Below are 24,576 nucleotides of genomic sequence, written 5' to 3'. Positions count from 1 at the left end.
ACAGGGAGGGACAAGGACTAGTCTCATTGGAGGATGCCCTCCTGCTACGCAATGGGAAGCTTGTTCAGTGGGAACCACAAAGGGAGGGTGGGTTACAGGGGAATTTCAACTTTTCATTTACAGCAAGATAGTACTTGATTGAGGCTTTTTTTCATGGCCTCGGGAAAAGATAAAAGCATCAATCTGTAACCTACCAGTATAAATACTAAGGCTTCTTTCTGCCCAGAAGCTGAGCATGGGGACCAAGACCCAGAGCCTTCTAAGTGCACCTCAGGACAAGGTTACTTAGTAACAGCTATGTTGCATGAGTGTGATAGGAAATACACCAGAAGTACCTATTAAAATGCTAGCATTTTATTCAAGCATGCTCTGTTTACCACCAGTACTTGGTGCTGTTCACTGGTTTCAATTCACAGCAGTGGTGGAGACAGAAGAGTTCTGTGGCCAGGCTATGTGCCGGATGGGTGAGAGTAGAAAGCTGAACAGATGTTACGCCTGAACAGCAAGAGGGTCCTTGTGAGGCTGGTGACCCTCCGTTTCCACCTGGGGGATCCTGGGAAAGTAGGGCGTCCAGCTCAAAGAGTGTAGCTGAGCGCGGAACCTGCTTTGGATCCTCTGTCGGCCCATCTCTATCCCTCCTCCATTTGTACTCTCTCGAAAATACATAAACGTTTAAAAAAAAAAAGTGTAGGGGGGTGCCTGGGTGGCTCAGTCTGTTAAGCATCCGACTCCTGGTTTTGGCTGAGGTGGTGATCTCACAGCTGGTGAGTTCAAGCCCCGTGTGCACTGTCAGTGCAGAGCCTACTTGGAATCCTCTCTCTCTTCCCTTGTCCCGCTCTCTCTCTTTCCCTCTCTCTCTCTCTCTCACACTCTCAAAATAAGTCAATAAACTTTAAAAAAAATAAATAATTTTTTAAAAAGTGTAGCTGAAACACAGCATGCCAATCGTGACACTGTGAGAGGATGGCCCTTTGTGCACACCGTGTGGCCACTGTTGTGACTGCTTCCTGATCTGGAAACACTGAGGAAATAAACCCTTCCAATGGTGAGCTCCTCAAATGCCCAAAAGCCATGTATGTGGAAAGCACGACTGGCTGCCTCCCAGCCACATGTGTCGAGGAACCTCCTGGGCCAGGCTCCTGGATGTGGCTAATATTGAGCCTGAGTTTGGGAGGTGGGCATAAGTGAGGAGAAAGGACTGTTTCAAGAGTGTCATGTTCATTTCCACATCTAAAGTCACTTGAGGGCTAGGGCGCCTGGGTGGCTCAGTCGATTGAGCCTCCAACTTGGGCTCAGGTCATGATCTCGTGGTTTGTGAATTCAAGCCCTGCATCGGGCTCGCTGCTGTCAGCACGGAGCCTGCTTCAGATCCTCTGTCCCCCTCTCTCTCTGCCCCTCCCCCACTTGTGCTGTCTCTCAAAAAAAAACTTGTTTTTTGGTTTTTTTTTTTTTTTAATTTAATAAAGTCATCTAAGGGCAAGGCCCTTGCTAGAACCCAGGGCTGCAAAGAAGATGCAGTCTCTGTTCTTAAAACTCAGTCTTGTATTTATTTTTTAATATCTTTTTAAAAATTACTTTATTTCCGGGGCACCTGGGTGGCTCAGTCGGTTAAGCCTCCGACTTCAACTCAGGTCTTGACCTCATGGCTCATGGGTTCAAGCCCCACATCAGACTCTCTGGTGTCAGCACAGAGCCTGCTTCAAATTCGCTGTCTCTCACTCTCTGCCTCTCCCCTGCTCGTGCTTTTTTCCAGTCTCACTCAAAAATAAACATTAAAAAAAAGAATGAGAAAACTGGTAAAATTATTTTAATTCCAGTGTAGTTAACCTACAGTGTTATATTTGTTTCAGGTGTACAATATAGTGATTCAACACTTCTGTACTCCATGCACATCGAGTGTACTCAATCCCCTTCGCCTATTTCACCCATCCCCCCCCCCCCCCCCCCTCGCCTCTGGTAACCATCTGTTCTCTATAGTTAAGAGTCTGGTTTTTGGTTTTTGTCCCTTAAATTCCACGTATGAGTGAAATCATATGGTGTTTGTCTTCCTCAGACTGGCTCATTTCACTTAGCACCATACTTAGCTTCATCCATGTTGTTGCAGATGGCAAGATTTCATTCTTTACAGCTGAAGAACACTCCACGTGTATATATATAGATAGCACATTTTCTTTATCCATTCATCTATTGACACATTGCTTCCATAATTTGCCTATTGTAAGTAATGCTGCAATAAACATAGGGGTGCATGTATCCCTTTGAATTAGGGTTTCCATATTCTTTGGGTGAATACCCAGTAGTGTGATTACTGACTCACAGGGTAGTTCTATTTTTAATTTTTTGAGGAACCTCCATTCTGTTTTTCACACTGGTTGCACCAGTTTGCATTCCCGCCAACAGTGCACAAAGGTTCCTGTTTCTCCACATGTTCTTCAACGTTTGTTTTTTGTGTTTTTTAGTTTAGTCATTCAGACAGGTATGAGGTGATATTGTGGTTTTGACTTGCATTTCCCTGATAATGAGGGATGTTGAGCATCATTTCGTGTGTCTCTTGGCCATCGGTATGTCTTCTTTGGAGGACAAAACTCATAGTCTTTTAGGGGAGACAACCCCATCTTTCCCTTCCTTGTTAAGAGGCCACCCTCCATCTACCCAGCTGTTCTGGCAAAACTCTTAGAAGACATTCATTCTTGATTCCTCTTTCCTTTATTCTCCTCTTCCAGCAAGTCCTATAAGCCTATCATTACAAGGGCATTTGAATTCTTTTTAAGGTTATTTATTTTTGAGAGAGAAAATATCCCAAGCAGCCTCCGCACTGTCAGTGTGGAGCCCGATGGGGGCTTGAACTCACCAACCTCGAGATCACGTCGCCAGCTGAAACCAAGAGTCTGACGTTTCACTGAACCACCCAGGTGCCCCCAAAGCATATTTGAATTCTATTATGTTCTTAAATATGCTGCCAACAACCTGGTCATCACCTGACTCCTGCCTCTCCCTCTCTGGCCTCAGGGTTTCCCATACACCTCTGCTACCTCAACATTGCCTCCCCCAGTGCCCACTTGCCTGCTGCTCCCACAAATGCTCCCTGCTTCTGCCTCCATCTGTTCTCTTGGGCCAGAGCCCAACCTCTACCTGGGTTGTTTTTCATGATAGCACTTAGCATTCCCCTGGAGCCATGTTTGCCTTTGACCCTCTCACTAGAAGGGAGGCCTCATGAGAGCAAGGAACAAGTCTTGTTCATGGCCACATGGCCAGGGTGCAGAATGGCGAGAAGCAATTCCAGAGGAGCCAGACCAAAAGAGGCATTGACGCGCAAATCATTGAGCAAATTCTGATGCCAAGTAAACATAGGTAGATAAATTATAATTTCTAATTTTATATTTAGTATTTATTTATAATTATTTAATTTATATATGTTATTTATATATTGTTATTTATAATTACTTATAATTATATTTATAAAAATAATAAATAACTTAAAATTAGCTCTCACATCAAACTAAAAGAGTAATACATGATAACCAGCGTTTGTACCAGAAGTGCGAGATGAGACTGACATTAGGAACTGCGGGTAGGATTATACAGCTTTTTACAAACTCTATAGAGTTTTCCATTCTCGTGGAAATATGCCTCTGTGCGGTACGGAATTTTTTTAAAGCACCTAACAATAGAGTCACAGGGAAAATTTGGGGACGACATCCCGAAAGGACAAAACACCGCCGCAAGCAAAAACCGAGACGCAGGACGAGCTCCTGGCCGGCTGGAGGCGCTGATGAGCCCACTCACGGGTTTTTTGCTCGCGTGCGAGTGCGAGTGCGCGTGCGCGTGCGCATGTCGCCCCACTCAGCCTTTGTGCACATGCGCGCACACGTCCATTCCAGACGTGCGGACTGAGACGTTTGCTAGTTCTCTCTGCACCCCAGCTTCCAACCCCGCGCGGGCACATGCGCACACGTGCCTCTCGGACGTGCGAGCCCACACGCAGATGCGTGCGTATCAGCGCCCCCAACCTGCGCCGAACCCGCCTTGCCTGCGCCAAAGATCGTGCGCACCGCCCTCTCCCGAGAGTGGGCCAGCTCTAGGGGCTCCGCGGAGCTCTTTGGAGGCGCTATTCTGAATCCCTCGGCAAGTCGCCATGACTCAGCATCCCAATGGGCGCAGCTGTCGGGGCAGCCCGAAAAAATCCCTCCGCGTGGATAGCCCCGCCTTCCCGTGGGCTCCTTCAACTCAGCCGCAGAACTAGCGCTCCACCCACCTTTCCCTCCCCCGGACTTCGTCCTGCATACACATGCCGGTGCTCCCATGTTTCCTGCTCCTGCCTGACTCCTGTCCAGCTACTCCGATTTAAGGCCTGACATATATAAATGCCCGTGCCTCAGTTTCCCCATCTGTAGAACAGGGCTCTTATTTGGAGCTGTGCTAGTTTCACAAATACTCAAGGGCAGCCAACTGGTTTTTCAAGGCTGCACTAGGCTCTGAAATTAAATCCTTCTGCAGAGGTAGGACTGTCCCTGACTTCCTAAGTTGCCTCCGCTGTCAAATCCTCTGTCCCGGACCAGTCTGTCTTGCTGAGGGCCTTGAAGATGCCCAGGGCCGAGCAGGATCACTTGAACTTTCTGAGCCAGATTTTCTTTTTGTTGTGGTTTAGTCAAACGCTCCAAGCTTCACTGTCGCCAGGATCCTCAGGTATCTGAACACTATACTCTCCGGGTGGTTGCAGACAGGGGTTGGCACAACATATGGTAGCAGTGGTGGTCATGGTGGTAGAAAACAGTAGGGCTTAACCTTTGTGAGAATGTCAAATTACCTTACTTTGAAATTTTTCCAAATTCCCAAATCCCAAACCATCTCCCAAGATTTGATGAGAGATGCTAACCTCACGCTCCAAGGACTAATCACCCTCCTACACACTGCACCTTTCCTGGTGGGTTTCTCCATGCTGCCATATACAAATCCTTAGATTCGGTCCAAAGGGACCAATAGTAATGTGGTGGTTGAATTTTCCTACCTCCCTGCTTTTTCCCTTGCTGCTGTCCTTTCTCTTTGAGATGCCGTTCTTGGCCATTTCCACTAAAACTCTGCCCTGTCAATCAGAATTAATATCACAGAGGCTTGGGGCGTCTGGGTGGCTCAGTCAGTTAAGCGTCCGACCTCAGCTCAGGTCACGATCTCGCGGTCCGTGAGTTCGAGCCCCGCGTCGGGCTCTGGGCTGACGGCTCGGAGCCTGGAGCCTGCTTCCGATTCTGTGTCTCCCTCTCTCTCTGCCCCTCCCCTGTTCACGCTCTGTCTCTCTCTGTCTCGAAAATAAATAAAACGTTAAAAAAAAAAATTATCACAGAGGCTTAATTGATGTTAAAACAGAACTGTGATGATGGGGAATTGCCAGAACGTGGCAGGCAGGACAGGACTGCGGTAAAGAAAAGGGCTCAGAAGGCAGGCAAACTTGGATTGATTTTCCACTTAGCAACAGAATGGCTATTTTCAGATTTCTCAACCTGTCTGTTAAATGGGGAGGACAACAGGATTGTTAACAGGGCTGCTTTGAGGATTATATGGGAGAACATTTAGCGCAGAGCTCCAAACACAGTAAACGGGCAGAAGTTTAACCATGTTAGTAGTTGGATGACGAATGGCTGTCACGTAATAATGATCTCCTTTGTCCCCTCCTATTTGTTTTCTTTCCTTATGGCCCTCCGGATAGCAATATAGTTTTCTGCTAATATAGAAAATCCATGTAACTGGGTTTTCAAAGCCCAATGTTAAATTTAAAATATTATTGGGAAATCTGGAGTCATTGAACCTGCTGGAATCACAGAGGCCAAACTGCCGGAGGTGAAAGAAGACATGACAAGGGGCACCTGGGTGGCTCGGTAGATTGACTCTTGATTTCTGCTCGTGTCACGATGTCACAGTTCATGAAATCGAGCCTTGCATTGGGCTCTGGGCTGACAGAGCGGAGCCTGCTTGGAATTCTTTCTCTCCCTCTGTCTCTCTGCCCCTCCCCTGTTCTCTGTCTCAAAATAAATAAAATAAACTTAAAAAAAAAAAAAAAAAAAAGATGAGTTCTTCAAAAAGGCAATCATCAGGATTTACCTCCAGCCTCTTCTTCTGTTTTTGTGCCAGCCTCTTCTTCTGTAACCAAAGTAGCACCTGTAGGTTTCAAGTGACTGGGAGACATTAGAGAAGACAGTGTGGCAGTGCTTAGGTGAACACGCATAAAACCTTTGCAAAGACTTGGGAGTTGTAAATGACAGCTCAGCTCCAAACAACATCAACGCTAAGAAAAATTACTGATTTATGTTCCAGCTGCAGACAGAAGAGGCCTAGCCCCAGGCACTTGGGTCCTGTACCTCTCTGGGGTTCACGCTCTACATTGTTTTCCTTGACACCAGGGACTGGTCTTCAGGTCTACTCTTTCAGAAAGGCAACTTAACGCTACCAAGCACGGAATTTCTCTTGCCGGCACTTGTTCGGCTGGCTTATCTCTGATGCAATCAGGAAGGCAGAGGAAGACACACGAGGATGGAACGTAGTGGTTTGGGAAAAAGACAACAGACATCCACTGTGGTCACCAAAGAGAGCCTACTAGAAAAAAGGAGTCAGTGGCTACTGTTGGGCTAGAGTCATCAGGAGAATCATAGGGCAAGTGATGATGAGGCAATGGCTACTGAGACTGGCCTTCCTTGGATGAGATTACAAAACATAGGATTTAGGGGCAGGAGTGCCGTTCTGTGTAGACAACTGGCTTGCACGGCTGGAGTATTTCTCAGCGACTCCAGTAGGACAGAGGCTGTTCGGCATTGTCAGGGTTGTAATGAGTATGGGGAGCTCAGTTAAATCTGAGTTGACAGCTGACCTGAAACTGAGGGTAAACAAGGACCATGTGGACAGAGCTGTTCCCTGTAAAGTCCTGCTGACCACTCATTTCTTCAGTCTTCAGCCTTAGCCTGTTTTCCTTCTTCACCTTTACGACGCCAAATATTTCTGGGCAGGAAAGGAAAAGCCATTTGCAGAGGTCAGAGGTCACAGTGACTGCATGGACCTGGGAGGTGGGCCGGAGGAAGACCTAGGCCTGCGGGGGGCATCAGGACAGGACATATTCCTGGATGGTTGGCCTTTCTAGGGGGATGAGGCAATGGAGAAGCTCAGTTTGAGTACCCAGTTTTTGGATCTCTTGTCCTCTCTGGCTGTATTCTGTTTCATCCAGACTCTCATCTAGGCTCATGACTTCAAATGCAATGTATTCACTAATGACTCCCAAGTCTTTCCTCCAGCTGGAACCTTCTCTTCCGGTACTCCAGTCATGAATACCCAATGCAACACCTACACTTCAGATGTCTAATAAGGTTTGTGATCTTCCCCCCCCCCCAAATTTTCATATCCCCAAGATGCAATGACAATTCCATTTTTCCAGGATCTTGGGTTAAAAAGTGGATGTTACCCTTGGTTGTTCATTTTCTATCTCTCAGTTCTTCAGTGTGTCTAGATCACCATACCCAACTCCTACCACGTTGACCCAAGTCACCTTCATCCCTGGCCTGTATTGTTGCAGTAGCCTCCAATCTGTTACCCTCATTTCCATTCCTGCTACCTTGTGGGTCTGTAATTTGTAAACATGTCAAATGATGTCTTTCCACTGCTTAGATCCCTTCGATGGCTTCCTGTCGCTCTCAGAAAACCAAAGTTTTCACAAGGTCTTGTAAGTTCCGTGGTCTTCTTGCTTTCCTTCCCTCTCTGAACTCAACTTCTTTTTCTTTCATTCACACCACGCCAGCCACAAGTACCTCCTTCCGCTTCTGAAACACCTAAGCGTGCTCGCTGGGGAATTTTCCAGTTGTTCTTCCCTTTGCCTGAGCACTTTCCCCCCAGACATCTAAAGTGGCTGGCTTCCTCACCTTCTTCAGGCTTTTTTTTGCTCAAAAAGTCACCTCATTAGTCATTAACCTTGGCCATTCTATTCAAAATTGCAACCCCAATTTCCAGCACCCTTTCCAGCTTTCCTTTTCAAAGTAGCACTTACCAGCCTATGACCCGCCATATATGTATTTATTACTTATGTATCTACAACCCCTGGAACACTACCTGGGACGTAGTGGGAAGTGGGAACACTACCTGGGAAGGTATTGAATGAATGGACGAAGGAAGCAGGCGGGGGAATGGGGAGCTCGGCCTCTTTACCCCAGTCACTTCCAAGCATAGGCTGGCAGACCAAGGGACTGCCTTGTTGCAGGGAGAGGCAAGCTGAGGCCCAGTGCAGCGGTGACTGCCAAGGTCGCCCCGAGGGCGCTGACAGCCGGGGAGCGGAGCGGGGTGGGGCGGGGAGCGGGGGTGGGGCGGGGCGGGCACTGCGCCTGCGCCATAAAGGGGGTTCCGCGCACCGTGCCTCCGCTAGCTGCGCGCCGCCCGCCCCCTCTTCCTCTTCCAAGCACGTCCCAGTCCGAGTACCCCGCTGCTGTCGCCATGGCCGCGCTCACCCAGAACCCGCAATTCCAGAAGCTGCAGCAATGGTATCGCGAGCACGGCTCTGACCTCAACTTGCGCCGCCTTTTCGAGGGGGACAAGGAACGTTTTAACCACTTCAGGTGCGCGCGCGGGGCCACAGGCGGGGCGCGGGCGTGCGGGACCCGGATCCGGGTGCACAGGGCGCCGCGCATCGGGTCAGGTGTGCGGGCCCGGGGCCGGGGCGGTCGGGCCGGGGGTCCTCGGCCGACCCCGGCCACGGATCGGGGCCCAGGCCCAGGCCCCAGTTTGTCCTTGAAGCCTCCTTGAAGCAGGTTCCTGGGGGCTCGCGGAGGTCTCGGACCCGGACTGCTTAGTCATGAGAAGCAGGCCCCTCCGCCGTTCTCCCTCCGCAGGGGCATCTCTCTCTCCACCTTCTGTCCCCGCCCCCCACCTCTAATGTCTGCCATTTGAGAAGGGGCTCCTTCCGCAGTTGTGGCCTGGGGCCTTAGCTGACGCAGCAGGCGGGAAAGGGCTGTCCCCTGAACCCCCCGCCCCTGGCCCAGAACGGGCGGGGACCCCCGAGGTTTGCGATGTGGGTGGGCGGGTCTGGGGGATTTGCGGGGAGCCGCGGAGAAAGGTGGAGATGTGGGGGCATGATTTCTATGAAGGAAGCTCGGTGTGCAGACCTATGCATGACCAGGAAATGGAAAGGAATCAGTGGGAGGAAATCTTGGGGGGGGGTGGGGGGCGGGGATCTGGTGGTGCTCCGGTGACCGGTGCAGGTGGGTTGTGTGTTGGGGAGGGGAGGTCTGTGGCTCCAGACTGGAAGCCCCATGACCAGCCCTGCCTTCTGAGTCCTTTCCCGATTAAGTTGAGTCGCAGAGTGGAAGCTCTAGGAGGCAATGGTCACTCCACGGGGTAGGCAGGGGCAGTGCACCCAGCCGTTGTCTTCCCGGTTTTAGCAGAGGAATGGCTCCTCAGGAAGGGTCTGCAGCCCCATTGTGTAAGGCTGGCCCCATTCACTGTGCTGGTGGGCAGACAGGCGACAGCACCGCTGTGCTGAGCAGCTGAGGCTTGTTTGGGGTGTGGCTCAGGGAGAATGTTTTTTTTCTGGATGCAGCTCTGGTCCGGGAATGGGCTCTCCTGAGAAACGGGGTGTGGTCAGTGGCTTCTGCCATCTTTTTGCAGCTTGACCCTGAACACCAACCATGGGCGGATTCTGGTGGATTACTCAAAGAACCTTGTGACCGACAGTGTGATGCAGATGCTGGTGGACCTGGTAATGTTCTGCTGTGGGGGGCTTGACCTGTGACCCACAGCATGGCAAGCGAACCGGGGTCCTGGGAGCCTACAGGTCCTCGAGCAATTTTATTTCCTTCCCTCAGCGGACCGCAGTCACTGCCTCTGTGCCGACACAGGGCTCTGAGCTCCTGCCCTCCCCCGTCCCGAGTCTAAGCAGCATCCCAGGGGATTCGGTGCCAGTGTCTGAGCAGACCCTTCGCAGGCAGTGGGGTGGGGGGCACCAGGCTGCAGCTGTCTGTCAGCCCCACTGGGACTGCATCAAGCCTAGAGTTTGGTGGCTTGGGCACTTGGTTGCCAGTGTGAGTGGATCAGGCCTCAGTATCTTCTCTTCCCAGGCCAAGTCCAGGGGTGTGGAGGCTGCCCGGGAGCGCATGTTCAATGGCGAGAAGATCAACTTCACCGAGGTGAGCTGGCCTGGGGATGGCCGACTCTACATACCCTCCAGGGCCTCTTCCTTCCCTTTGGGGTTCATCTGACTGAGAGCACCGCACGGTGTCTTCACCTCTGCTCTTCAGCAATGTTTTTGCTTAACGAGGAGCCTGAAAGCCTATTTCCTTGAGGGGGTTGCAGGGCCGTGGGGTGCATCTTCCCCAAGACTGGCAGTCTGGACCTGGTGAGGGTGGAATGGCGTCTGCCTAGAGCACATCTCAAGCCTGCAGGGCGATGGCTTCTCAAGGCATGCTCAGAGAACTTAACTCTGGTCTATCTTTGCTCTGAGTTTTATTAGTGAAAAGAGAAATCTTAGGACAGAAGATCAACCTCCTCAGTGGTAGGCATCAGTAGGAAGCAGAGATACAGCCAGGCCTTGGGGGCCCTGTTCCTGAATTGCTGTGGAACCCTGGAGGCATAATAATCACTGAGTGCTAAGAGTCTTATCCTCACAGTGTTATTATCCTCCTTCACACAAGAGGAATCTGAGGCTCAGAGGGCAAGTCGGTTATCCAAGACCTTATAAGAGATAGCAAAGTTTCAAACTCAACTTGTCTCACTGCTGGGCTAGGCTGAGGGAAGCTGCAGTCAAGGAGGGCTTCCTGGAGGAGTGCATCTTCTTATAGAATGTCGGACAGGAGTGAGGTTGGGCAGGGTGAGGGTAGAGTGGCATGATGTCTTCCACCTTAGTGAACCTCCCCTTGGGTTGGAGTCCAGAGACTGTCTCTTTCCTATCCACCTGGGATCTATAGAGCTGTTTCCTTCAAGGGCTCCTCTACTGGCTTCAGCTTGATGGGACTGTTGCTCTCACATGACAAGGACAGCTCCTTGGCACCTGTCACGGGCCTACAGTTTGGTTTGGTTTGGGTTCTGGCAGTTGGTGGGGTGGGGCCGCTTGGTGAGGGACATTTGAGTCCCTTCTTTGCTCCACATCCAAGGGGCTGGGGGTACTTTTCAGAAGGTGCCAGCAACTACCATGTACTCTCACGGAGGAGGTGAGACGAGGTTAACGAGCCCTGGTCCTCTGAGCCCATTGATTGCTTGTCTCTCACCTGTGTTCCCATTCTCTGCCTTTGCTCACTCTGTTCCTCTTTCCTTGGCTTTTCATGCTCTGAACACCGAGGGGCCCCCTGGGCTTTTCCTGGTCTCCCTCCCCCTGTGACTGTAGCCAAAGGGGAGCATCACACGCCTGCCTCCTCCAGGTCCTGGGGTAGCCTCTACACCCAGAAGCACTCAGTAGATTCTCAGTACAAGACTGTGGTACTAACACACCTCAGGGCTCGCTTGCGTGTCAGTGGAGAAAGGGCTGGGCTGACTCCTCGCCCAGGCTGCACTGTGCCCCCCCCCCCCCCCGGGGGCGTGGCTGCCCTGGGCTGGGGGTGGGGGTGGGGGTCTTCACACGCTGACTGCATCCCCAGGATCGGGCAGTGCTGCATGTGGCCTTGCGGAACCGGTCAAACACCCCCATTCTGGTGGATGGTAAGGATGTGATGCCAGAGGTCAACAGGGTCCTGGAAAAGATGAAGTCTTTCTGCCAGGTAAGCAGCTCCTGCGCTGGACTTGCCCTTGGCCGTGGGTGTGCATGTGTTTGAGAATCTGGGGACCTTGATGGGCCGCCCCTCCATTCTGCTTGGAGAGAACTCAAGGCCTCATCGCATGGAGGCGGTCTGTGTGCTCGCTGGCCTGGGGGCTCTACCCTTGTTGTGATGGACCTACCGCTGGCAGCCACAGAGCAACCTCTTTGCTGAACTGTAATCACCTGTGGGCTCATGGTGACAGTCTGGCCAGAATAAAGATCCGAAAAGAAAGCTGAGGCCCCTAAAGGGATGGGATGGTAGAGGAGAGGAGGTAGAGCAGGTAGAAGAGAGACTTGCTTTTTCTAATCTCTTTAGCAACATGCCCTTATTTTTTATTCTAGAACTAGATAAATTGAATGGTTTATTTATTTTTTTTATTTAAAAAATTTTTTTTCAACGTTTATTTATTTTTGGGACAGAGAGAGACAGAGCATGAACGGGGGAAGGTCAGAGAGAGAGGGAGACACAGAATCTGAAACAGGCTCCAGGCTCTGAGCCATCAGCCCGGAGACCGACGCGGGGCTCGAACTCACGGACCGCGAGATCGTGACCTGGCTGAAGTCGGACGCCCAACCGACTGCGCCACCCAGGCACCCCTGGTTTTTTTTATTTAACTTTATTTTTTTCATGCTTATTTTTGAGAGAGAGTGCATGCACGTGGGGGAGGGGCAGAGAGAGAGGGAGACACAGAATCCAAAGCAGGCTGTCAGCACAGAGCCGGATGCGGGGCTTGAACTCATGAACTGTGAGATCATGACCTGAGCCAAAGTCGGATGCTCAACCAGCTGAGCCACCTAGGTGCCATGATAAATTCAGTGTTTTAACATTTCCTTGACCGTGCCCCCAGCTTGCTCTCCAGAGGCAGCATTTATAGCAGTTTCTGTGAAATCTTCTGAAAGCTTCCTATGCGTGTGCTATGTGTACACGTACATCTCTCTCTTCTTTGAGACGTGTATGTACACACGTATACACACACATGGGTTCATTTTTAACTACTTTTTGCAGCTTATTTGTACTTGTAAATAAGTAAGACATGTCCCTCTGTCCACATAACGGTGCCTCCTTTTCCTGTGGTGGGTGGGTGTAGATGTTGCTTCAGAGATCAGCTAGAGATTTCCCCACATCAACCACTGTTGCCTTAGTGTCTGTTCCAGGGTCGATTCTGCAAGGGTGAGAGGACATCCTCAAGCCTGGGGTACAGGGGTGATGTACGTGTGTGTGTGTGTGTGTGTGTGTGTGTGTGTGTGTGTGTGCGCGCGCGTGCGTGCATGCACACGTGCACATAGCATGTATGGGCTATGTGTGCTCTGAGAGTGATAATCTGGGCTCTGGTCAGCTTGTCCCTAGGAGCAGTGACCCCCACCTGTGACTGGCCCATGTCTGTTTGCTTTGGCTACCAGCCATTTCAGACCTCAGACAGCAGGAGTGATCTGGCCATCAGTCCTGGTGGCCTGGCCAAATGAGTAGAACTTTGTGGGGTGAGGAAGGGTTGGCATCCTGATGAGACTCTGGATTCCACAGTGTTCCTTAATAGTGTGGTCGGTACTTATGATGGGCTTTGGGTGTAGGGAAGGGCCTTTCCAGCCATCAGGGGTGAGTGGTGGAGCTGACACGTGTCAGAAGCTGGTGCTCTTTCGGATGAGCGCGTGTGTGCTCAGGCCTGCAGCGTGGAGAGTGTGGCGCTGGCCGTCCGGGAAGCTATTTCCAGGAAAGCACTCCTTTAGAGCTGGCTGTGGGATACCTGACTCAGACTGATGGGGTATTTATAGTTCAAAAAAAGCTACTGAGTGGCAGCAATTCTATGGTGAGGAACACTCCCCATAGCTAGCTGTGCTGAGGTTAGAAGTTTGCCAAGGTCGGGTTGAGGATGCTCGCCATGATCCTGATTATAGTGTCAAAAGTCACAAACAACCTGGGCTCAGGGCACCTGGCTGGCTCAGTCGGTGGAGCGTGTGATTCTTGATCTTGGGGTCGTGAGTTTGAGCCCCACATTGGCCATAGAGACTACTTAAAAATAAAATCTTTAAAAATGAAAAAAACATTAAAAAACACAAACAGCCTGAGCCCATTTATCAACGAACTAATTAGTAAAATCAGTATATGTTTATATATTGTAGTCCCGGGCACCATTAGATATTAGGGAGCTATGGTTACCTTGACCTGCCCTGCTGTTGAGGATGTGCAATGAAGTTGGAAATGGAAATTGCAAAACTGGCATGTGTTGTAAAACCCCATCTGGTGGAAGAAAGGCTGTGCGTAGTCATATTAAAGACACAAGTTTTCTCCCCTGGGATGCTTTATTGTAACAAAACTTTAATGGTGAGAGGGAGGCTTGAGAAGCTGGAGAACTTTATTTTTTTATTGATGGGAAACTTCCCATGACAATTGGTTGCCTTATTATTTTAAAAAAGAAAAAGGTTGGGGCGCCTGGGTGGCGCAGTCGGTTAAGCGTCCGACTTCAGCCAGGTCACAGTCTCGCGGTCCGTGAGTTCGAGCCCCGCGTCAGGCTCTGGGCTGATGGCTCAGAGCCTGGAGCCTGCTTCCGATTCTGTGTCTCCCTCTCTCTCTGCCCCTCCCCCGTTCATGCTCTGTCTCTCTCTGTCCCAAAAATAAATAAACGTTGAAAAAAAAAATTTAAAAAAAAAAGAAAAAGGTTGCTGGGTCTTACTGGTTTGGGGAAAGATGTATGTAGTAGTTTTCTATTGGTGTATAATAAATTGCTCCAAAACTTAGCAGCTAAAGACAGCGATTGACGTTTCTGTAGATCAGGATTTGCAGCGGCTGTGCTGGCTGGTTCTGGTCTCATAAGGTTGTAGTCAAGATATCGGCCAAGGTTAGCGCTCATCTGAAGGCTTGATGGAGCCTACAGGATCTGCATCCAAGAGGACTCACTCGCGATTAATGCTGGCTTTGGGGAGGCTTCAGTTCCTCACCTTGCAGACCTCTGTACAGCAGTGTCCTCATGACAAGGCAGCTGATTTCCCCAAGTGAGTGATCCAAGGGAGAGCAAGACAGAGTGCCTCAGGGTCTTTTAGTACCTTGAGCTAGCACGTGAAATTACATCTTTCATTCCTGTACGACTGTGTTAGTTGTATAGGTCAGTTCTGATCAAAGGAGGAGGGGACAACACAAGGACGTGAACACAAGGAGGTGAGGACCACTGGGAGCGATCTTGGGAGTTGGCTACACAGTCTGCCCTCTGGCTCCCAGTGATTATGTTCCTTCCACATGGAGAACACCCTACTCACTTTCTCCTAAGGCTGTATCCCGTTACAAGATCAGCTGGAAGTCCAGAACCTCATCATCAGAATGAGGTAGAGGTCGAGCAGTATCTGCATTTCCTTTAATGCAACTCAGATATACTTCCTTTTGATGTGAAGACATGTGAATTAAAGAAACAATTTATTTGCACCGCACACACCCAACCCACAATGGTGAGGTAGGTGTAGGATAGCTGATATAGGAGAATTCCTGTTCAAAGAGAGGGGAGAGGGGAGGCACACAGGAGTCATTGGTCCAAACCATTTTGAAATCCAGCAGGACATAGACTCGAGGTTGGCTTGGTTAGGACTCAAGGTCTAGGAATCATTTCTCAAGGATTTTGGCCTTGCCCTCATTCATTCTTTTTACCTGAAAGGTAGTTTGTGTTTGCAGCTACATAGGTTTTTCAGCCTGCTTACTGCCCATAGAAACGTGGGTATCTAGGGATGCCTGAGCGGCTCAGTTGGTTAAGCTTCCAATATCGGCTCAGGTCATGACCTTGTGGTCTGTGAATTTGAGCCGTACCGTCAGGCGCTGCACTGACCGATCAGAGCCTGGAGCCTGCTTTGGATTCTGTCTCCCTCTCTCTCTGCCCCTCCCCTGCTTGCTCGCTCTCTCTCTCTCAAAAATAAATGTTGGAAAAAAAAAAAAAACATGGGTATCTAAAGCCCTCTTTTCCTTTTGTGCTATCTCTGTCCCTTTCAGTCCAAGCCGGTAGTGTTTCTGACAATTCGGTTGTCTTTGTGGGTCTCCTATGAAGCTTACTGAGGGGGGGTTCACTCCATCAGGCAAAAGCCATACCTACAAATATCTTCAAGACAAGGCCTTTTCTATCATTGTTTTTGAGAGTGAGTTTCCTCCGAAGCCGGATATTTGACCAAAATGTTTTCTGTGTTACCACTTTAGCTCCTTCTGAGATCTAAACAAAGCATTTTATAGCCACACTCTCTGCTTCACCTTCTCACTGTGCCCTAGATTTGATCTTTGCCAAAGAGCCATCTCTTAATTTTAGCCCCTGTTGCCTAGAGAAGCTGGGAATTTCTAAACCCAAGAAGCTAGGCGGTTCCTTTAACACGACTAATGGGTTAATGTACCTGATGGGTGCACAGGTCCCTTATTCAGCTTGGGGGTGGTATGCAGTGTTGTAAACACCAGGAGACAGGAATCGGTGGGGTCCGTGTGGAGCTTGGCTGCATGTCTGATGGTCCTGTCCCTGGCACCAGCCCCAGTAGTTAGTATTTCACGTCCCTCAGTCTCTCATACATTAGATTCTGCTGAGAGTTCACCCCCGTTTGGCAAATTCTGACAGTGTTACTGAGATGGGGGTGTCCCCCACTTTGTTAATGATGAAATAGAGTCTAGCTGGGGGGGTGAGTATGGCAGGGATTTGCCAGTGTGGTCTCAGTAGGACCCTGTGAGGGTCTGGACGTTGGGCTTGAGATGTAAGGATCCTTTTGAGCAGCACTTTATACTTGGACGTTTGGGCTGAACACACCTCCCACTCTGTACCAGCGTGTCCGAAGCGGTGACTGGAAGGGGTACTCAGGCAAGCCCATCACGGACGTCATCAACATTGGCATCGGTGGCTCTGACCTGGTAAGGAGGACTCCTTTGGGATGGGGTGAGGGGTCCCACCCAGAGTCTTGGTTTTTCCAGGGTGAGACCTGGCTTTCCCCACTTCTGTAGGCCCTGAGTCTTGTTTTCTGATGCTGCATCTACCCACAGGGACCCCTCATGGTGACTGAAGCCCTTAAGCCATATTCTTCAGGAGGTCCCCGGGTCTGGTTTGTCTCCAACATCGATGGGACCCACATTGCCAAAACTCTGGCCACCCTGAACCCCGAGTCCTCCCTGTTCATCATTGCCTCCAAGGTACGGGCCTTGGACCCAGCCTGGCTCCCCAGCCCTGTGTGTGGTTGGTGGGGGTGGGGCGGGGTGGGTAGACCCTCCTGAGCACATCGTGCTTCGTGGATCAGGTCTGGCAAGCTGTGCTCAGACTGTTCTTGTCAGGCGGTAAATGCGGTTTACCTGATGGAAACCCGAACTGGTCAGTTAGAACCTTCGTCTTGTTTGCTTGCTTATATGTTTGTTTGTTTGTTTTTGAGAGAGAGAGAGGGAGACACAGAACTCAAAGTGGGCTCCAGGCTCTGCCCTGCCAGCACAGAGCCCGATGCAGGGATCGAACTCACAAACTGTGAGATCATGACCTGAGCCGAAGTTGGACGCTTAACCCACTGAGGCACCCAGGCGCCCCAGAACTTTCATATCTGCTTGTTCTGTGGGATCTGTGCCCAGCCTGGGTTTTGTTTGTGGCCATTTATGCCCTGTTTACTCCCATCAGTGCACATAAAATATGAAGAATTCCATCTGGATTCTGAGATCACAGCCTAGCTTGGGCCAAAGGAGCTCCCAGCGTGGCCACTGCCCCTTTCCTGGAAGATGCTTTGGCCTTTGACCTGTGGTGAAGGAGTGGTGTGTGTGGGTGGGATGGGGGCTGTGTATGTGGCTTTCACTAGGATTCTTCTCAATCTGGTTGGGAAGTCCTGGAATCACAGGATCATGGTAATACTTCCAGGCCTCTGCCCCAGACAGAACCACTCATTGTGACTTTGTGGACAGTTGGGCAGAGGTTGGAGTGACTGTCACTGCTCCTTGTGATAACTGGGCACCCGCATGGCCTCTGCCACTGAACCCTGGCTCTGGGTCACAGCGACCCTGAGCTGGGGACTGACTGCTGTACTTTCTGGCTGTAGACCTTTACCACCCAGGAGACCATTACAAATGCGGAGACCGCGAAGGAGTGGTTTCTCCTGTCTGCCAAGGATGTGAGTGCTGGGGTGGGTGGTGGGCACTGCGTGGGCTGGGAAGGACGGGGTGGGCCTGCCTGTCCACCTGAGTGGCCAAGCCTAATGCTACATGGGGCCCTATTTCTCCTGACGTTGGCAGCAGGAGGCAGCCTCTCTTGGTGCCCACCTTTTCTGGTTAAGACGTTTCCCAGTCCCAGACATACCAAGTGTGCCAGAACCTGCTCTGACTAGCTGATGGCACTTTAAGGTCCCTTGGCCTTGTAGGGCCTTCTCTGCCCCTGGCCACACTCATTTGTTTAGAGGGGAGGGACCCTCAGCCTTGTGTCCCTGTGAGGTAGGCTGGGCCTCTAACTCCTCTCTCCTCTTGACCTTGACGTGGGGCTCCTCCCACAGCCTTAGAGCCCAGGACTGGGAGCAGTGAGTCCCACACAGGACCTCAGTTTCTCCAGGGGTGGGAGGCTCACTACCCTTGGGCGGCCTCTGGACTCAGTTCGGTGTAACCTGACTCTGTCTCTTGTAGCCTTCTGCAGTCGCAAAGCACTTTGTCGCCCTGTCTACCAACACGGTAAGTGCCCGTGTGGGCTCCCAGACTTCCTCCCTGGGAGGGCCCAGGCCACATCAAGGTGTCAAGGTCACAGCCTATCAGAAAACTCAAGCTGAGATGTGATTCACACGTCTGGGGATCTTGGCTGGGCTGATGGGATAGAAGGGGTCAGTTGCCTGTGACGGAGGTGAGCGGCACAGCACCCCTTCTGCGTCCTGCCGTCACATCTGTGCAGCTCCAAAGAGGGATCCCGTTGACCCTGTCTACCTCTGACGCCTGGCTGAAATCCAGAACGCTCCACACACATGATCTCCTTTGGCCTCTGCCACCCTGCCCCTGGCCTGTCCCCACATGGGGTGTGCAGGGTAGGGGTGGAGGGTGCATCCCATTTCTTATATAAGAACATTAAGCCCCGGTGAAGGATTTTTGCCCAGTGACTGCATGAGTCAGTGAAGCTGGGATTAGAACACCGGTCTCCTGCCTGCCAGTTCTTACAGTCTGCCTGGCCCGGGGCTGTGCGAGGTGGGGGGGTGGGGCTGTGTGCCAGGAGTAACAAACCTCGTGGGCACTTGCTGTCTGGTGGGCTTTGTACTAGGCTATGTCAGAGCTGGAAGCACACAGGTTTTCCTAACCGTTCCCCCCACCTCCTCTGCCCCTCATATCTGACTCACACCCCTGCCTCCAGGGCTGCCCTACCCAGAGGGGAGGCAGGAGCACCTCTTAACGCTGGCTGACCAGAGCACCACTGTCTGCCTTCTGCCGGCAGAGTTGAGACTGGTCGGTAGGGTCATCTCCTCCTGTCTGACTAGGGTTGCTGACCCTCTGTGCACAGGGGACCAAGCACCTGAGGAACAGGGTTGGCCATCTCCTAAAGGCTTTCTGGGGAAGGGTCACCATCTCAGATACTGGAAGGGGCTGGACAGGTGTCCTGGGTGTGTGACACCTGGCCTGGGAGGTGGCCCCTGCCCTTCTCGGGTTCCCACCCTGGGCTCAGTTTCCCGTATGTCCTGGATGGGTTGGTGTCTGCACCTCAACAGGTCCGGGAGGTGGGTCCTGCAGGGCAGTGTGTGGGCCAGGTCCCTGCTCTGGGGGTGTGGCCTCCCGCCACAGGAGGGCTTCACGGACACCAGGCTGCAGCTGTTTCTGGGTATGAGCCGGCCTTGTGTCCAGTTCTAGGGGTGAAATCTGCTGGTTCCTGCCCGGCATTGACCGGCTACTCCAGCCCTGCCCCGTCTGCCCGCAGCTTGAATGGCATGACGCCTGGCACCCAGGAGCTCCTGGTCTCATCCAGCTAATGTAGGCTTCCTTCTTTCTCTCCCTTTGCCCCTTTTAGACTAAAGTGAAGGAGTTTGGGATTGACCCTCAAAACATGTTCGAGTTCTGGGATGTAAGTAAAGACACTTCCTTGTGCTGGGTGAATTATGTGTCCTTTGCCAGGCGTGACCACTGAGACACACATGAGGGGCCTATGAGGTCAGGTCAACATTTATTGAGCACCTGCTGCATGCCTAGCTTTGGGAAATGGCCGAGAGGCCCTCAGAGAGGCTTATGGGGCAGGAGCAGCCCAGTCAGGATGAGGGCTCCACTTCCACTGAGGGCGGGCTGAGCTTGCAAGGCCAAGATGACATTCCCCTGGGTGCCTGCCAGCGGCCCCCACCATGGGGTAACTGGAGCCACCCTTACCCCCTTCACTAAACTTGAGGTTGTGAGTTATTCTCAGTGTTGACCTTTTTCTGAACTGCAGCTGCAATCTGTAAAGGCCAAGGGGCAGGGTGAGGCAGGAGGTGTGACTGGGCAGGCCTGCTCCGGAGGGGTGGGAACAGCCGGCAGATGGCAGAGAGGAGGTGCCAGGCCTGGGGCCTGCACGGAGCCTTGTCAGGCAGCCTGCAGAACAAACCTCGCCTGAGCAGCCCTAGCAGCAGGTGGTCAGGGACTCATCTCAGCTATGGCCACAGCTGGTGCCAAACAGTGAGCGGGACCTATCCTTGCTGCTTGCCTGAGCGTGGCCCTGGTGGGAGAAAGGCTCCGGCTGTGGAATGCAGGGGAGGCTTGGGGTGCAGGGCGCAGTGTGGGTGCTGTGAATGCAGCAGGCGCTGTTCTAACACGTGACCGTGGCAGGCACACCAAAGAGGGTGTCATCCAATGGGAGTTTTCCCACTGGGGCTGTTTGCAAGCCTTTAGACTGGGAGCTGTTTGCTCGGTGGCCGCATCCACAGATGTGATCTCCTTTGAAAGCTCTGAAGGCCTCGGAGTCTGGGAGAAAATGAAGCCCTAAGGCCCTAAGGCATCTGTTGTGTGTAATGAGTTAACTTCTTTCTAGAATGGGACTAATTATGTACCATCCTTGGAAGAATTGAGAAGAGTCACTCAGATCATTTTCTTCATCCTGTGGCTCAGATGAGGAACCCCGGTCGAGAGAGACTGTGCAGCTTTCTAACATGTTGCATGTCTGATAAAGTAGGCGAGGCGCCTTCTACCTCTTTCCCGGGATCTGGAGCCTGAACAGGAGGTGGTCAGGAACAAGTGGCCTGCCAGTCACCCCTCTGTGGGTTTTCACTGGCCGTAACAGTCCAGCGTGCAGAGATGAAGGGGGGTGTGGCTTAGGGAGAGGCGCAGGTCTCCAGGTAAGGCCTGGGGTAAGGCATGGGGCTGGGGCTGGGCAGTGTGGCCTGAGTGACCGAGGTGGGCACAATGAAGGCCTCCTGGGCCAGGCCACGCATACCACATACACAGTGGCTGCAAGAGGGACCTGCCTTAGTCACTAAGGATGTATATCATTTTGAATCAAGAGGTCTCACCTGAGGAGCCAGGGACAGGGGACATTTCTGGAGCCTAGTATCTCTCAGGTGAGACAGAGGGTCAGGACAGACATAGGGGATTTTGTACTGGCTTTGAGGTAAGATCAGAAGAGTCCAGTCTGGCAGGGGGACATATAAGTGGTGAGCCTGGTCATTTAGGGTCAGTCACGGGGTAGCCTCGTGTCAGGATCAGGCAGAGGTACGATGGTAAATAGTGGGGTTTCTCAGGGCTCAGCGGCTCAGCCAGAGTCCACATACATTGGAGAGCTAACTTTGACTGGTGGGGTCTGAAGAGGAGCCAGGACAGGTACAGGTGAGTTCTGAGGAGGAGCAAGGACAGGTAAAGGTACTGATGAGGTCTATGAATTCTGGAAAAGACACCAGTATTTACGGATGGTTCTATCAAGTGAGGTCTGAGAAACCAAAGTCATGTACAGGTACTTTAACCTGGATCGGTGAAGTGAAGTCCCTGGCATAGGACAGCCATATACATCGGGGTCTCTCTTGACTGGTTCTGCAAAGTGAGCATCAGGTCATGGGTGTGTGCTCACTCAAATGAGGTGATTAAAACTCAGAATTAGGCAAATACGCGTAAGCCCCCTGAGCCACATCAGCCACCTGGCTCTCGGCATCCTGACCAGGTGTGATAAGCAGAGCTCAGGGTTGCAGAGGCCTTTGCGGATCCACAACCAGCCAAGGTTCTGGCACTGGGTTCTGGCTGGGGTGGGGCTTGAGGGGCCCAGAGAGGGAAAGTTAGGAATAGAGCAAGTTATAAAAGGTGAGGACTGGGGAGTTGGGGCGTGTGAAAAAGGTACAGGAGTCGTGTTGGTAAGGTATAGTTTGAGAGGCTCGTGGCAGACGAAGGTCTAGAGACCCACGTCTATAGGGTGAGAGGTCTGAGGCCCGAGTCACTCAGGCACCAAGGGGCTCTCACCAGTCCTCCCTCAGGCCCAGGTAAGCAGCCAGGAATTTGTCCCGTCTGAGAGAAATATCTGTTCGGATTAAGTTTGTACAGTGGAGTCGGCCAAGGGCGGTCTGTAGAGCCACATCTGTCTGAGGTCTCAGGAGCTAGAGTCAGACAAGGTGTGTATAACTAGGCAGGTTTCTTAGGGAGGCCTGAGGAGCCAAGATTTGGCACATATAGGTAGAAGCAGGTTGCTCAGGTGAGGACACTGGAGCCGGAAAAGGGCAGAGAGAGCAAAGTCTGACAAGTGAGGACTAGAAATCCATGGTCAGGTCCAGGTCAGAGCTATGTCCTCAGGTGATATCCAGCAGTTCTGGTCGTGCACACCTCGGCGATCCTAGAGGTGGTCCTGGGTCCCCTGGGAAAAGACTGAAAAGCTGGAGTCAGGCAAAAGGAAGGGGAACTGCATCCATGAATTCTGGGTCTGGCTCAGGTATGTAGAACAGGTCTGTGTCAGGTGGGGCTTGAAGAGTTGAGGTGAGATACAGGTTTGTACCTTGGGTTTCTACCAAGTAAGGTCTGAATGCTGAGGTCAGGCTCTGGTTAGTATTCTGAATCTGAGGAGCTGGGGTCAAGCACAGGTGGGTAGAGCTGAGTTTCTCAGGTAATATCTATGAAACCAAAGGCAAGCAGAGGTAGATTGACCTGAAAAGCCATGGTTAGGTTCATTCAACTCTGTCTCACCATTGAGTTTAGGCATACGTCGGTAGACGAGATCTGTCAGGCGAGGCCTAAAGAGCTGGTGTTAGGCTTATGTAGAAAGAACTGTATCTCTTAGATGATCTCTGAGGATATGAAGTGAAGTCAGGAGGACAGGGCTCAGTCTCTCAGGTGAGATCTCAGGAACCAGGATTGGGTACGAGTGACTACATCTGGATCTCCTAGGTAAGGTCAAGATCAGCAGATAGAACTGCCTATCTTGCCTATCTCTGCCTATCTTGTAGAATTATTTTGCAAGATTGACGAGTTGTGGCCAGGTACAGGTATATGGAATTGAGTTTCTCAGGAAGGGTCTACGGAGTCTGTAAATGGCACAGGTTTGTATCCTTGGGACTGTCAGTATAGTTCAGCACAGGTGAGTACAGCAGGGTTTATCAGGTAAGGTCTGTGGAGCCAAGATTAGGGCAGGTTCACAACACTCAATCTGTCCAGTGAGTTCTAATAAGTCACAGTCCAGCCCTGGGAAGAACCGAATGTATTAGGTAAGATGTGCGCAACGGAGATGAGGTATGCGTAGGCGGAGCTAGCCCACTAGGTACAGTCTCAGAAGCAAGCACAGGTAGGTAGAATTGCACTGCCAGGTGTGGTCTGAAGAGCCAGGGTCCAGCACTGGTAGGCAGATCCAGCCCACCAGGTGAGGTCTGAGGACCCAGGGGTCAAGCACAGGTAGGCAAAACTGCCCCACCAAGTATGGTCTGAGAAGCCAGGGTCAAGCCCAGGTAGGTAGAACAGGCTCACCAAGGTGAAGTCTGAGGAACCAATGTGAAACGCAGGTAGGAAGAGCTGGTCTGGCAGGTGAGGTGTGAGGAACCAGGGTCAACCATAGGTCCACCAGGTATGGTCTGAGAAGTCAGAGTCAAGCACAGGTAAGTAAAACCGCCAGGTATGATCTGAGAAGCCAAGGTCAAGCAAAGGTAGGTAGGACTGGCCTATCAGGTGAAGTCTGAGGAACTGGAGTCAAGCACAGGTAGGCAGATTTGGCTTGCCAGGTGAGGTCTGAGGGGCCAGGGTCAAGCACAGGTAGGTAGAATTGGCCTGCCAGGTATGATCTGAGGAGCCAAAGTCAAGCACAGGTAGGTAGAACTGGTCCACAAAGGGTGGTTGGAGGAGCCAAGATCAAGCACAGGTAGGCAGAGCTTGCCTGGTATGTGTGGTCTGAGGAACCAGGATCAACCATAGGTGGGTAGAACTGGTCCACCAGATATGGTCTGAGGAGCCAGAGTCAAGCACAGGTAAATAAAACTAGACCACCAGGTATGATCTGAGGAGCCTAGGTCAAGCACAGGTAGGCAGATCTGGCTTGCCAGGTGAGGTGTGAAGAAGCAGGGTCAAACACAGGTAGGTAGAACTGGTATATCAAGCAGTCTGAGGAACTGGAGTCAAGCACAGGTAGGCAGAACTGGCCTATGAGGTGAAGTCTGAGGAACTGAGGTCAAGCACAGGTAGGCAGATCTGCCTTGCTAGGTGAGGTCTGAGGAGCCAGGGTCAAGCACAGGTAGGTAGGTAGAACTAGCTTACCCGGTACAGTCTGAGGAACCAGGGTTAAGCACAGGTAACACCATCAGGTACGATCTGAGGAGCCAGGGTCAAGCAAAGGTAGGTAGAACTGGCCTATCAGGTGAAGTCTGAGGAACTGAGGTCAAGCACAGGTAGGCAGACCTGACTTGCCAGGGTAAGGTCTGAGGAACCAGGGCCAAGCATAGATGGGTAGAACTGACCCACCAGATATGGT

General features: G+C 51.6%; 1 protein-coding gene and 2 long non-coding RNA genes across 7 annotated transcripts in view; all 3 read left to right on the top strand.

The window, feature by feature from the left end:
* The first annotated feature begins 3,921 nt into the window (after positions 1–3,921).
* On the top strand, positions 3,922–8,330 carry LOC121011608 (uncharacterized). Its single transcript, XR_005781670.1, has 3 exons — positions 3,922–4,686; positions 7,275–7,346; positions 7,645–8,330. It is a non-coding gene; the product is annotated as an uncharacterized LOC121011608 (long non-coding RNA).
* Positions 8,331–8,382: 52 nt separating this feature from the next.
* GPI (glucose-6-phosphate isomerase) overlaps positions 8,383–24,576 on the top strand; it is a 26,320-nt gene continuing 10,126 nt past the window's right edge. The window contains exons 1-9 of the mRNA XM_040446194.1: positions 8,383–8,582; positions 9,631–9,721; positions 10,080–10,148; positions 11,592–11,711; positions 16,524–16,607; positions 16,737–16,883; positions 17,765–17,836; positions 18,339–18,383; positions 19,696–19,749. Coding sequence (XP_040302128.1) covers positions 8,461–8,582; positions 9,631–9,721; positions 10,080–10,148; positions 11,592–11,711; positions 16,524–16,607; positions 16,737–16,883; positions 17,765–17,836; positions 18,339–18,383; positions 19,696–19,749 — 804 coding nt within the window. The 5' untranslated portion in view covers positions 8,383–8,460. The remainder of the gene's footprint in view (positions 8,583–9,630; positions 9,722–10,079; positions 10,149–11,591; positions 11,712–16,523; positions 16,608–16,736; positions 16,884–17,764; positions 17,837–18,338; positions 18,384–19,695; positions 19,750–24,576) is intronic.
* Positions 20,979–24,576, top strand: part of LOC121011607 (uncharacterized) — a 9,254-nt gene continuing 5,656 nt past the window's right edge. For 2 of the 5 annotated variants that reach the window (XR_005781669.1, XR_005781665.1), the window contains exons 1-2: positions 20,979–24,065; positions 24,114–24,493. This is a non-coding gene — a long non-coding RNA (uncharacterized LOC121011607). Of the gene's footprint in view, positions 24,066–24,113; positions 24,575–24,576 lie in introns of all 5 variants that reach the window. The other 3 variants (XR_005781667.1, XR_005781666.1, XR_005781668.1) reach the window with 3 other exon arrangements.

This window comes from Herpailurus yagouaroundi, unplaced genomic scaffold (genome assembly GCF_014898765.1).
Source record: "Herpailurus yagouaroundi ecotype Mexico unplaced genomic scaffold, PumYag 194, whole genome shotgun sequence".
NCBI lineage: Eukaryota > Metazoa > Chordata > Mammalia > Carnivora > Felidae > Herpailurus > Herpailurus yagouaroundi.
Note: the sequence above shows the minus strand (reverse complement) of the source record. Positions and strands in the feature narration are given on the sequence as shown.